Source organism: Pseudopipra pipra, chromosome 3 (assembly GCF_036250125.1).
Source record: "Pseudopipra pipra isolate bDixPip1 chromosome 3, bDixPip1.hap1, whole genome shotgun sequence".
NCBI classification, from domain to species: Eukaryota; Metazoa; Chordata; class Aves; order Passeriformes; family Pipridae; genus Pseudopipra; species Pseudopipra pipra.
In genome coordinates this window covers 97,774,890-97,788,560 of record NC_087551.1, presented here as the reverse complement: position 1 = coordinate 97,788,560, position 13,671 = coordinate 97,774,890, and the positions used below count along the sequence as shown (strand labels likewise).

The 13,671-nt window shown below is 35.9% G+C and overlaps 1 protein-coding gene across 21 annotated transcripts in view; it reads left to right on the top strand.

Moving 5' to 3' along the window:
- The window catches only part of MYT1L (myelin transcription factor 1 like), a 305,799-nt gene that overhangs the window by 247,788 nt on the left and 44,340 nt on the right, over positions 1 to 13,671 (top strand). For 12 of the 21 annotated variants that reach the window (XM_064650442.1, XM_064650457.1, XM_064650456.1 and 9 more), the window contains 4 exons: positions 359 to 595; positions 2,274 to 2,395; positions 2,759 to 2,821; positions 3,319 to 3,387. In XM_064650442.1, coding sequence (XP_064506512.1) covers positions 359 to 595; positions 2,274 to 2,395; positions 2,759 to 2,821; positions 3,319 to 3,387 — 491 coding nt within the window. Of the gene's footprint in view, positions 1 to 358; positions 596 to 2,273; positions 2,396 to 2,758; positions 2,822 to 3,318; positions 3,388 to 9,824; positions 9,928 to 13,671 lie in introns of all 21 variants that reach the window. The other 9 variants (XM_064650448.1, XM_064650451.1, XM_064650449.1 and 6 more) reach the window with 2 other exon arrangements.

The window sequence follows — 13,671 nt, the reverse complement described above, 5'->3', positions numbered from 1 at the left end:
CCTCATAGGTACTCACCTGTGTCAGAATAAATCAAGAATATAAAGACAATGGCAAGAAAGTACCTTTACAGATTTCTCCTTTATGTAAGAGATTTTGCACCTATGTGCTGTTTGGCAGAAGGGGGACTGAAGACTCTCTCCTTTTCCCCAAAAACATCAGATTAGCCATTCAGGAAGAAATCTACTTTAACAGCATTAATGTTGTGTAACAGCATCATGCTATGTGTAGGAGGGGGCTCAATGCTTACAATCTATACAGGAATGGAAAAGCATTTTATCACTCTGCTAGGCAGTCAGATTGAAGAAGAGGTAGTGGTTTACTGAAGCCAAATTAACAATATTTTTCTTATTTTGACAGAATCCTGATATGGAAGTCGATGAAAATGGGACGTTGGATCTGAGCATGAACAAGCAGAGGCAGCGAGATGGTTGCTGTACCATTTTGACACCACTGGAGCCAATGTCCCCACAACGGCAAGCCGTGATGAATAACCGGTGTTACCAACTGAACGAGGGTGACTGCTGGGACTTGCCAGTGGACTACACTAAAATGAAGCCAAGTAGGATAGATGAAGATGATTCCAAAGAGATTAATGTATGTCTTTTTCATCTATTAGTTCTTGTTGCAGTCTAATTTTGGCAGTTCATTAATTTTCTAAAATTTGGAGAGAAACAGGAAACAAAATTAATATGTGATAAAACTGGTGGTTTTCTACAAAAAGTACTTTCTGCTGGTTAATCTTTAGGACTGTATCATTCTGGCACACATCTGATCTGTGACTAAGTTCCATAAGACAACATTTGAACCATGAATGTGAATCATGTTTTCTAACAGCATCATCTTGTTAACAAATATTTTCTGCAGTAAAGACATTTTGCTATATCCAGATTACATTACTCTGTATACTGGGATAATTGTCTCCGAAGACAAGATATTCTCCTGAATTTGAAAACCATAAATGATGTGCTGAGTGTTTGAAGGCATGTGTTACTTAGAAATCAATTTAAACAAAAGCAGCAGAGTGTAATGTAAACTTTCAACTGTTTCAGTTGATCTTCTAAGTTTCTTACATGCTCTTCATAGCTCTAAGTGTAAGGGCCTGTAGTAATGAAATACATTCTTTCAAGAATACAGTGAAGGGGTATTAGAAATCAGTGTTACTTTTCGATTCATAATACCAAGACAACAGCAAAACCCTTTAAACAGAAGAGGCAAATAGAGAAAATATATGTTAGTGAATTTGTATTACTTTTCGAAACGTAGTATAGGTAGGACACTGAAGACGTCTGCTGACGAGGTTCAATGTCACTGCTTTTCTCCATCAGGTTTTAACCCTTAACCATTATGCATCTTAAAATCCTGCACTCAATTCAATTTAGCTGTTTGAAGACTTCTATAGATTGATTTTTCTTGGCTTATAACAGAAAATTAGGCTAATCATTTGTGTGTAGCACATCTCTTGCCAATTTTAATTAAAATGTAAAACTGTTTTCAGTATCTTTGAAATATGGCATTTTCACTAGATACCCCGAATACATTCTAGCTTTGGTGATACTTACGGTTTTGCTACTCATTTCATTGGACTGGGCAGGAAATCTGTCACTGTCAAGGAAATGTGAGGTAAAGCAGCAGATTCTTTCAGAGTAGGCAGAACTGCCTGATTCTACTGTGGTGTTTATAGCACCATCTGCAGGAATCACTGAATCCCTGCATTCAGTCACTGCATTCCTGAAATAGATGGGTTTGAATTTCTGAATGCATCAGTAAAGTAAATTACAAACTATATAATTCTGTTTTGCCAGACAGATCCATTGAGATTTGTCCCAGATTGAGATTCTGTGTGCAAATGTTAAGATTGTTCCTCTTTCATTTTTGAGATTATCTAAATCCTTAAAAATGTTATTTAAGGTGGCTTTTTGATGCATAAGATACTGTATTTAGTCATCTTTTTTGCCTTTCCACTCCTTTGTGGTGACTTTAGGGAAAAAAGCAGTCTTTTAGAGCAAAATAATATGACAACTATAAAAAAAGCTGGGGTTTGTCCTTATTTTTTCTTTTCTAGTTAAATGAAATATATGGTTCACATATTGTGAAGTCTTCATCAAAATATTCAAATATAATTCAAAAGTTTAATAGGTGAAAGAATATAAAATAATTTCATTATTTTTCTCTATCAGAATGGGATAAGAAGGAGATACCACCTGATGACTATTATTTTATCTAAGTTGTAACCTCATCTAGCTGAAATTAATGTGTATATATTTGCCTGTAGCCGGAAGATTTGGATCCTTTCCAAGAGGCACTTGAAGAAAGAAGGTATCCTGGTGAAGTTACAATCCCAAGTCCTAAACCCAAATATCCTCAATGCAAAGAGAGCAAAAAGGATTTAATAACGTAAGCATAATGTGAGGTGAAATTATTTTTCTCCTTTTAACCTTTTCTCTCTTTGTCTTTTTTTAAACCAACGAATACATATACGCCTTGCAGTATGAGCATGCAACATTTGCAGCATATAAATGTTTCAAACTGCCAGTTAAGTAAAGTGATAAGCTAATGTGTATTTGCTTGTTCTTAATGATGCTATATTGTATTGAGACGCCATTTTCATTTAAACCGGTTCATTTTGCAGCTTTTCGATTAGGATGCTTAAAACCCCTTGCAGTCATTGCAGCTAAACTGGAAACAATGAAACTTTTAAAAGTTTTTTTTTTAAACATACTTACTATTTTGGCTGTTTTTGTTTTTGTTTGGTGGCAGATGTCCAACACCAGGGTGTGATGGGAGTGGTCATGTGACTGGTAATTACGCCTCACATAGAAGGTGTGACTTCATTTTTTTCATGGTGGATTCTGTCTTTTCAATTTATTGTTTTCAGCTTACCTCAACAATGCTGTCAAAGTAAAACGTTGAACTATGTGTTAACCCTTTGAGTAGTATATGTTGATCTTAAAAGCATGCTAATTTGTGTGTTGTATAAACGTCTTTTATTTTTAAATAGATTACTAAAATTTCCAAAGTATTCTTAAGCATTTAAGTAGTTAACCCAGGAATCTCAAATATTTTTGTTATATTTTACTAGTTCATAGAGAAACAAACAAACAAACAAGACCATTTACAGTATGTAATTTTGGAAGTAATGTTGATAACTAAATATATTCAGAGGGTTAACTATATTACAGAATTCAATATTACAGCACTTGCCCCATCGCTTTTCTGCATTACAAACTTTTACTTTTTAATTTTTATGTTGTGTTTGTTTGGGAGTGTTCAGCTAATGAGAAGGTTAACATACTTGTATGTCCTGCCATGTCTTACAGTTTATCTGGCTGTCCCTTGGCTGACAAAAGCATTCGAAGTATGCTGGCCACAAGCTCACAAGAACTCAAGTAAGATATAAAGAACAAATATTTTCTTTATAAATATTTATTTTACTGAAAATTGTGTATAGTTGTATCAGAAATTAGAAACACTGTCTGGAGAGCTGCTGCAGAAGAGGCTGATCCTGCTTGGAACATGCATTGAAGTCTCTTAAATAAATTCCATACAGGGGGGCTCTATACATAAATCTGTTGACGTAGCATTTCCTTTTGTGTATTCACTAGATATAGGGATAGAGAAAAGTCAGAACTTCTGGAATTCAGTTTTTTTCTGAACTTTGGTTTGCTAGTTAGAACAGAAAATTCTCATACAATTAGACTGATGAAACACTTCTGATTACACAAGCAGTAAAGTGCTGTAGTTTCTCAGACACAGATTGGAGGGAAGAGAAAACAATTTGTTTTTCCCAGATGCATAATTTTCCCCAGGTTCGTATCATTGCTATCAGTCTAATGCATTTTCTCATTTAACTATGTTTTTCAGTGTTTACTTAGTTATTCCCCAACTTAAAATAAATTCTTTACAATTCCTTTCATTTCTTTGGACTAAAAATTTTGAACAATGGACGTTAGAGAATCGTGAGATTTAGCTTTGCTCTGTCTTCCTGCACCATATACTCTACTGCAACTCTCTGTGTGGAAGAGCTATAGCATTTCTTAGTGCTGTGAGATAGTGGTACTCCTGAGTTGGTACTTTGGTTAACATGGAAAGATGTTCACAAGAAATTAGGAAAATTGGTTAGAAAAAGTATGAATGGATAGCTTATGCTGCCATGCTAAGAAATATTCTGTCTTTACAATACATGAGTACCTTAAATAGCATTTCGTGAGTTCAGTATATACCCTCATTAAAAAAAACCAAACAATCTTGATGTAAACCATGGAAAAAATAAGATAGCAAGCATAAGAAAACTGCTGGAATAAGATTGCTCTCTAGTCTCAGCTACCCTAGTTGCTAGATGTAAACAATAGGTGCAAAATTTAGATTCTTTTCCACACTGTCAAAAATAATGTTTTGAAATTATTAGCTTAGGTCATGCTGGTATATGTTGCCAGAAGGCTATGGGATATGCAAAAGGAGATGTAAATGAGATCAGGGAAAACATTTAAGTATAAGCAGAGAAAGATATGCACACCCCAGAGAAACTCAGATTCAGACCTACATTTTGGGTTGTGATGGGTCAAGTGGTAGAAATTGGAGGAAATGTAAATGCATAAGCAAAACACAGATAAGACTCTTGAGGCAGCGTGACTCTTGAGGCAGCACATACTTTGCTGCTTTAACCCTTTATAAAGTTTCTGCTTGTCTTTTAAAATTACCACATCTCCTCTGCCTTTCTCAAACATCGAACCTATCTACTAGAGACCAGGAAGAAAAAAAAAAACACATTTGAGACCTCACTTTTGTCTCATGCCATTCTCTCTACCTATTTCAAGTTTTGCCTAAGCAAAGAGAACAAAATAATTTGAAGTTATATTTCTAGGTTTAGCATCTATTCTTTATTAGCATTTAGCATAAATTATTAATTTAGCAGGTATCATTATACCTATTGAACACATAAAACTCTGTTAAATTTGAAAATGCCAGAATTTTAAGCAGGCTTACTTAACTCAGTTCACTTTTGCATTTGCATTATATGGCAAGCCTTCATTTTCTGATCATGTATTTTTCCACAGGATAACAGTAAATCATTGCACAGGGCAGACAGTAATCACTGCCTAAGCAACTAATGAATTTCTTCTCTTTTCCTCATTATCCCATGTGAGGCCCTGTCTGTAATTCACTGCCGTTTTCTCAAACTGCACTCTGAAGATGTAGCTACTAATTCATTGACACATTTGTCACTACCATTGCATCTGAGTGTTTCCTAATTAATTTATCTCAGTTCTAAAAGAATTAATTTATTTTCATCTTCAGTTATACTCTGACATAAGTCAGTGTTGATATTATCCCCATTTTAAAGCCAGAAAAATTAGACATATAATTTCAGTCACTCAGTTGGATACTTTCAGGGCTCAATTTGTCAGAGTTCTTCACATTGTATAGAACTGTATAGTCTCAAAGCCAAGTACCCTTGAATTTGCTTGTGGGAATTTAGCAGATCTACATGATGAGTGATTGACCCTTTGTGAAAAGGGATGAACTCTGAAAAGTGGGACAGAGTCCAGTGTTTCAGAACAGCCAGACATCCGTTCTCCTACCCTGAAAGTCCCAACTTCCACTTGGCCCATTTGCTCTGTCCTGTTTTTCATCATTTTTTCTACATTATTCCCTGTCTCAAGCTCCTTGTCTGATCAGCCCATCTCCAGCCTCCATCACATTTATATTTTTATTGTCCTCTGTCTCTACATCCAGTGAAGTCAGTACAGAGACAGAAATAAAGTAATTTAGCATTTCTCACATATATTTCAAAGCAGGGAAGTAGGAGTCCTATGGAAGGCAGCATCCTTTATACAGCTCTCATTTATGCTCTTGTTCTCTGCTTAAGAGGGAAGAAGATGTGATCATGTAGATGTAACGAATATGCACAAAGCAGCTAAACCAAAGCTATATAAGCGAATTTGATTTTGAAATTTTTGAACTGTGAAGTACTTAGTTTACATCTGTTATATTTCCATGTGTGAGGTCTGGGAGTATAATTTCCTTGTTTCTAAAATGAGCAAGCTGATAAGAAGCCATTCCATAATATGGGATACTACTGACTCTCTGTCAGGCCACCAGCCACCATGGGAACTTTTGATATCTGCTATACAGGTGACCTGGACTGCTGTCATAACAAATAGCAGTGGAAGGTTAAGTGGTCTGCATGGGCTGGCACCAGGAGGAGGTGGGGAACATTGCTGGTATATTTCGTACATATTTTCTGACAGCAGAAGGGTAGTGAGGGTCAGTAACCTTGGCTCCTGCCCCAGGCTGTAGAGGGAAATGTACACACATTTTTTGCCTATATCCCAAGCTGAGATCCCTTCTGTCCTGTCCCTACCAATCTGTACTGTTCTCATCTCTTCATCTTCTATTTCTTGTTCATGTTTTCAATGTAGTTGTTTCCAGTCCTCCATAAAGATTTCAACCTCTGTAAGATTTCTGGCAAATACTTGCTTAATGTGTGGGGTACAGGGAACAGTTGATAGTGCAGTAGAAGAATTGATAGTGCAGCGTAGGGATCATATTTCTGGACTGCGTAGTTTGGAAGGATTTAATACTTTTGTGGCTTTGCCATGTGGCAAATATCACATATATGCTGGTAAAGCCTTTATATCACATTTTACCAATACATAATCTCCTTGTGTATTGTTCAACACACACAAATATTGTATAATGCAGCGTCCTAACTGGAATTTTGCTAGCACACTGGTTCTTTTTGTGCCCCAACTAAAATATAAAATAGCAGACATTTCAAATAATATTAATAAATAATATCAGTCAAATAATATAGGAATCCAGAAAGGTTAGATGAACGTTTATTTTGCTTAACAGTTATGCTTACTGTATTGCCTTTTGGTAGTTGTGGCTCCAGGATTCCGTCACCCACATATCCTGGCTCCCAGAATACTAATGTTACAGTTTTCAGTTAAATTGTTCCAAAGTCAGCATAATTATTCCTTACCACCCATGCTTCTCATCTGTAAGGGTTCTTGCTCAGGTTTACCATGCAGACTGCCCAATTTTCCACTTTCATCCGAAGCTCAGGTGGAAACACGAGAATCTTTGTGCATGGTTTGTCAGCAGACCAAAGCAGTTACACAGCATGGTCAGTGATCTCCAAATAATAAAAGAATTTCTTCTGCTTTAATTTTCAGTTACAGCTGCTGACAAAAAAAACCCAAACCAAACCAAACCAGGTCAACAGCTTTAAGGCTCTCTACAGAAGTGAGTGTCTGGCAAGGACCCAAACTTTTCCAGTATTAAGATTTTTGGTTTACAGTACTTGTGAAAAGTAACTAATTTTTAAAGGACCTAGGGATACTATACTGATGACTAAGCTTAACTATGATGGGAAAGCAATTAACAGCCCACCCAGTGACAGCTACCAATATTAAAATATTCATAAATTAATTCCAGTTTAATCTTACCCAGGGGCTTTTTCTTATCAGTTTTCCTTATTTATTCCTTATCATAGCAGCTTTTTCTAACAGTTACAATTACTTCAAAACTGTAATTCCATTGTGGAATTATAAATACTATTAAAAAGCAACATTTTGAAGCACTTTAAATATTATTCAAAACAAAATTTAAAAAACCAAACCTAACAAAACAATAACAACAGCTCAAGGCTAAAATTAATCATTGTTTTTAAAAGGACACATTTTGATCATCAGAAATCAATCCCAGACAAAATGTAGCATACTGGCTGAGAACATTTCTACTCAGTGTCCTGCCAATGTGAGAACCAGAGAACCCGGTACCAGAGACTCACAGAAAATTACAACCTTAGTTCTACTTAGTGCTACTTTGATGTAAAAATAATCAGTTTTTCAAAGGCCATGGAAAACTAAGTATTAGCTTGGTCTGCCATGGAACTGAATATCATATTGTCAACATTTACTCTCATTTCTTTGGGTCAGTTTTCTTCCGGAAAATCCCATTAGTGCTTATATTAAAGAATCTGAACCTCAGAAAGGTTTGCAGTTCGAGTAGGTGCCCGTAAGTTTGGATAATTCTCTAATTCTGTTGTAATAAGCCCAATTCTTCAGTTCCAAAGCACCTGTGTGGATTTTTCGTGTCATTGTTTTCTGTGGTGCACGTCTTTTGGTATTTCCCTATGGCACTTACAGGGAGGAGTACAGTCTCCTTTCCCTCACTGCAATGAAAGCTTTTTGATTTCCACATCTCTTCTTAACTCAAAGTGAGGAGCTCAGTCTATTTTTCCATGTTCTCAACAAGGAAGTGAGTTGGAATTTCTGTGCCTCCATCTTTTTCCGTGTCACTCTGCCTTAATTTCCATATTCTTGCTGATCATCTGATACTCTTTCTCTTAATTTCCTTTCATCTTTGTGTCCCTGTTCCCAGATGTGTCATCCTAGCGGTGTTCAGATGGAAAAGTGAACTTCTCTGAAGCTCTCCCTGTTAGCCACAACTCTTCTAGGAGAAACTACTCCATGAAATACAGTTTTTTTCTGGATAGAAAGGATATCCTTACCTCATGCTTCTAGGAGATGCTCTTCCATATTACTGTAATCCCTATTATTGATTCTTATTGATGTGATTTTACTGCAGTTTGCTGGACAAGAACTAGGAAGAAGAGATACCCTCTCAGAAATGGAGAAGCTTCTGTTGTTTTTATTCTTAAGAATACATAAAATAAAATATTACTGAAAAAATAATACTATCTTCTTCCTTGCTTTAGACATCTGGCAAAAATTAGGCCTTCTAAAAGAAAAATTTAAAATCCAGAAACAAAAATTAGTAGGATATATTAGTAAAACACCATAGAAACATTTCCCTTGTTAGATGGGTAACCACTTTATTCTTGGACATTGATCAGTACTTATACTCTTTTAAACCTTGATAGCTCTCCCAATATACAGTTGCTATATCTAATAAAACCAGTTATTTCTGCAGAAATCTGCTTAACTGCTGAAGTGATTTCTCTACCTACATTCTGTGTTTTCCAGTTGAGGTGTTTCTGATGTTCAGTTCCTGGGTGTACATTTGTTGCTTCATCTGCACAGAAGTATTATCCCTTGCCTAGCCTTGCCTTGCCTTGCCTTGCCTTGCCTTGCCTTCCCTTTTCTACCCTTCCCTTCCATTTTCCTGCTGAGATTACATTTGTTGTCCTATAAGAATGCAGCAAGACTGAGACCCATTATATAGTTTTCAGTCACTTTTATCTTATAAAATTACTCTTTGTTGCAAGAGAAAGAACCATTTCCATTCTTGTTATCACTTTTTTACCCCTGTTGTTTATGTCTTTTTTTCCTACATGGGAATCTTAATAGAAGTTGTCATTACAGTTTTTCTTGAATACTGAGATTGTTGAGCCTAGTAAGTAACCTTGTGTTATGTTGAAATACTCCTTTGATGCTAAGTACATATCCTTTGAATCTGTAGACACTTTCTGAAATTCCTTGATGCTTTAGCTAACTTTTGTATAGAAAATGTAATTGCAAAGACCAGATGCGATGTATTTGGAGAAATGTTAAAAGTTGCTAGAGTGAGCCATTTGTAAATTACAGTGTTTTATTAACTTATCTGCAATGTTGTGGTAAAAGAAACTGAACAAACTGTAGTGTTTAATGTTTTTTTCAATTGCAAGTTAGTGTGCAAGTCTAATTTAAATTATTAAAAACAAAACCAAGGAACATAGATCCCTAATTATTAGTTCACCTATAAGGAACAATCTTTCCCATTTTGTTCAACTAGATCCTTGGGCCAAGTGAAATTAGGAATCTCATGTGGTTTCAGTGGGTTTTTTTTGCATTTTTGTTTCCTGTATTTATTGCAGATTTCCACTTGGATACCTTATCTTTGATGGCAGCATGCATGCCTGGCCAGAACAGAACACCTTGGGCTCTGTTCCTGCACTTCTCAATACTCAAATGGGCACTGTAGGTTATACCTAGCATTTCCAACCTCATGTTGTGTGGTGTTATGATAATGTCCTTTGTATAGAAACCCATCATCTGCAGCAACCTCATCTCTGTAGTCGCAATAAGTTTTACATATGGAAGTGGCTGGGCTTTTTCTCTGTTAGAATAACTCATTCAGGCTCTGGTAAGGTTGAGTCATTCCATTTTTCTCACTTAAGTTTGTCAACTTTTGTCTCCAAAGTGGAAAACACTTGAATTTTGTTTACATAAGATTCTTCATCGTTGTTTTCATTACTGAGAGGTAGTCTTAAAAGCATGTACTCTCTAAAAAGCTCCTTAAAAGCCATCTGCATATCACTACCTCTGATGCTGCGAAATGTTCCATGCAGGCACGAAATTGCTTGCATGAAGCACCTTGCAGAATCAGGGCCTTAGTTGTCAGTACTATGAAATGCTCTGAAATTAGAGGCTTTGTTTGCATAGTGGTATCTACAATAGCCAAATAGTTTATGGCCTCCTTCTTTATGGACTTAATTATTTAAAACAAAAGATAATAATAGCTCTACTTTTTTATTGTTTGGATTTTAATCAGTATATTTAAAACCATTTGCTACTCAGTTATTACCCAAAATAGTCTCAATTCAGATGAACATTCATTGAATTAGAGTAATTTTTACAGAGCAGCCTGTATGACTGAAGTCTAAACTTTGTTTTTAGGAGAAATGTAAGTGCTGGGTATCCACATCCCTGCAACTTCTACGTGCCTAACTTTGAAAGTGAAATTCAGCGTCTGCAATAACAACTTAGGCAGTTTTGAAGATACAATCCCTAGTTCCTAGCTCTTCTCTAATCACCAAGTATTTCAGAGTGAATGTTTATTTCACAGATTATTTTAATTTTCGATACTTTTCTCTTGTCAGTCATTCCAGTGCCATTCTGTGCAGTTTCTAAGCAACTATTCTGAGAGTTGTGTTTAATTATCAATTAATTTGCTTAGCTATGTTAATATGCCCAATGAATCTCTCTAAGGCCTTCTTGTCTTGGAGTTTTTCCATTTGTACAGTTGCCTCTGTCTTCCTTGGGTTTGGTCACACTTCTCTGTCATTGAACGTGTCCTACATAATTGATCTCATTCAGCCTGGCATTTGCTTGTAATCAATTCAAGGGTCTTTTCTTTGGCACAGTTTGGTTATTGTGCAAACTCCCATTGTGATGTTGATCATTTTTGCTTCAAATCAACAGATCATAACCAATTGCTCATTCCATCCAGATCCGCAAAGATCTGCAACATGATGCTGTGGTATATCCCAAGTGCTGAGGCAATCCCCATGGGAAGTTGCATAAACTATACAGTTGCTAAAAGGGGAATTAAAAATACACTGGTTTGCACTTTCTGTGTTTGGTCAGACTTGCCAAAACCTTTAATATGTATGCCAAAATAAAAGTAATTTTGTCACTTGAAGTCCTAAATGTGATTGTCCGGATCCTCAGTTGGTGTAAATTAGCATAGCTCCATTGCCTTCAGTGGAGTTACGCTAAGATACTACAGTGATGATCTGGGCAGATGCCCTCAGCTGCTCTCTTGGGTTAGCATTCATGTTTGATTGCCTTCTTTAAATATTTTGAAGTTCTAAAATTTCTTGCATTGTTTGTTTTCTTAAAATGGCCAGTTGCTAACTCAATTACGTGGTGTCTGTATCTGCACAGTAACATCTGATTTTGCCATGCAGTTAAGTTCATCCCTTTACTTTTATCTCAGTGCAATTGGGACTTTATGTGGCACAATTTTTTGCAGCACCGTAGTATCTCTATCAATGTTCTATATCTCTAAAATATCCCATGTCCCTCATAAACACCTCATCATAATCTTCTTTTACAATATTTTTGTATTCCCAGTAAGTGGAATTTACATTTGCTCATCTGCATGTAAGAACTACTCTTCTACCCTAACACACAAAATTTCCACTGCTTCAAAGTCTGCTGATTTCTCTTCTTCCACAGATAACGACACTGTGCTTTTTCAGCATGGGCTCATTTGGTGTACACTGTCTGAAACAACCTTAGATTTTGAGGAGTACTTAAACACTGGCCATCATTAATTATTTTTGTATGCTTGACTGTGCTTATACTGCAGTCAGCTTCAGCAGTATGTGAGGAGGACTGAGGTATAAGCACATTACTATTGTCAGGTATTATTTTTGGACTGTGGTAAAAAGGAAAAAAACCCAGACCTTTCATAAAAATTAAATCTGAATAACATATTTAAGGCGCAGTTTCCAGAGTTATACTATTTACATAGTTTCATTCAAATGATGAGCTGAAAAGTAGTCAAGCAGAGTGATATTTAAAATGCCATCTTCAGGCTTCGGAGTTAACAGTATGCTGACATGAATGGGATGTAGTTTCCAAATTTTCAGACTGCAAATTAATGGGGACATCATTATGAAAGCCTATGATCAGCTAAAAGAGCTATAAATATAATTTATTCAAAGAAGATTAGACGCTGAAGCACTTTTCTTCTATATTGAGTAGGAAAGGAATCAAAACATACACATGCAGTTTATAAGAAAAACAAGTCATAGACTTTCTTTTCTTTTTTACAGGTAGAGAACTATATTTTCCAAGTCAGTCAGTCTGGCACTTTTCTTGAACACATAATGCACACAAAAAGTATTCTGAAGAAGACCTACAAAATTACAACTTACTCATTTTGCCTGTAAAACTGTAAGCTTAGGGATTTTTTGGTTTTTTGTATAAACTGATGATAGCTAAAAGAAATTAAATGATCCTGCATTAAATGCAGTCTACTGAATGCTGAATTCAGAGTTTAATAGGTAAAAAAACATTTGCTTTTGACTTTATGACCTGAATCTCTATTTCTGCCATGAATCAGACATTATGTCAGACAATAGGTATAAAAATATGTTCGTTATTTCTCACAAATATTTGTATATTTTTCTTTTAAATACCAGAGTTCTTTTTTAAAGGGGAGTGAATTCAGTAACTGCTGGGAATTTTATAAATAAGTTTTAATTTAAAAGCTGTAAATGTTTGTTATGTTGGACACTGCAGAGATAATTCACTGGTTTTGTTCCCCATGAACAGAGTTGTAAACAAATTACAGAAAAAAAACAAACCAGAGAAATCAAAACAATTTATCTGAAAATAACTGAATAATTTTTCAAAATGATAGATTATGGGTTTCTCCTCAAGGCTTCTCCAGGAACCATTGTAGGTGGTGATTTGTTTGATGCACTAATCGAGAAACATCTGTCAGGAAAGCGTAAGTATTTTCCATAAGTATAGGTATAATGAAGAAGGGGCTTCTTGAATAACACCAATAAAATTTTTGTGACTTAAGTGTGAAGAATCTGAAAGAATGAAATTAAGGAATTTTTTCTTTTCTTTTTTAAGCCACCTAAGGTTTAATCCTCAACACTCACATTCACAGAAAAAGTCTTTCATTGGTTCAAATTCTTTACTGAGGCTTGATCCAAAGTCCTTTTAAGTCATAGAATTGTAGAATCGCAGAAAGGTTTGGGTTGGAAGGGACCTTAAAGATCATCTAGTTCCAAACCCCTGCTGTGGGCAGGGACACCTTCCACTAGATCGGGTTGCTCAAAGCCCCATCCAACCTGGCCTTGAACACTTCCAGGGATGGGGCATTCACAACTGCTCTGGGCAACCACATCAATGGAAAACCTCCCACTGTCTTTAGCAGACTTTGGATCCAAGATTACATTCTGTAACTGTGAAAAGGGT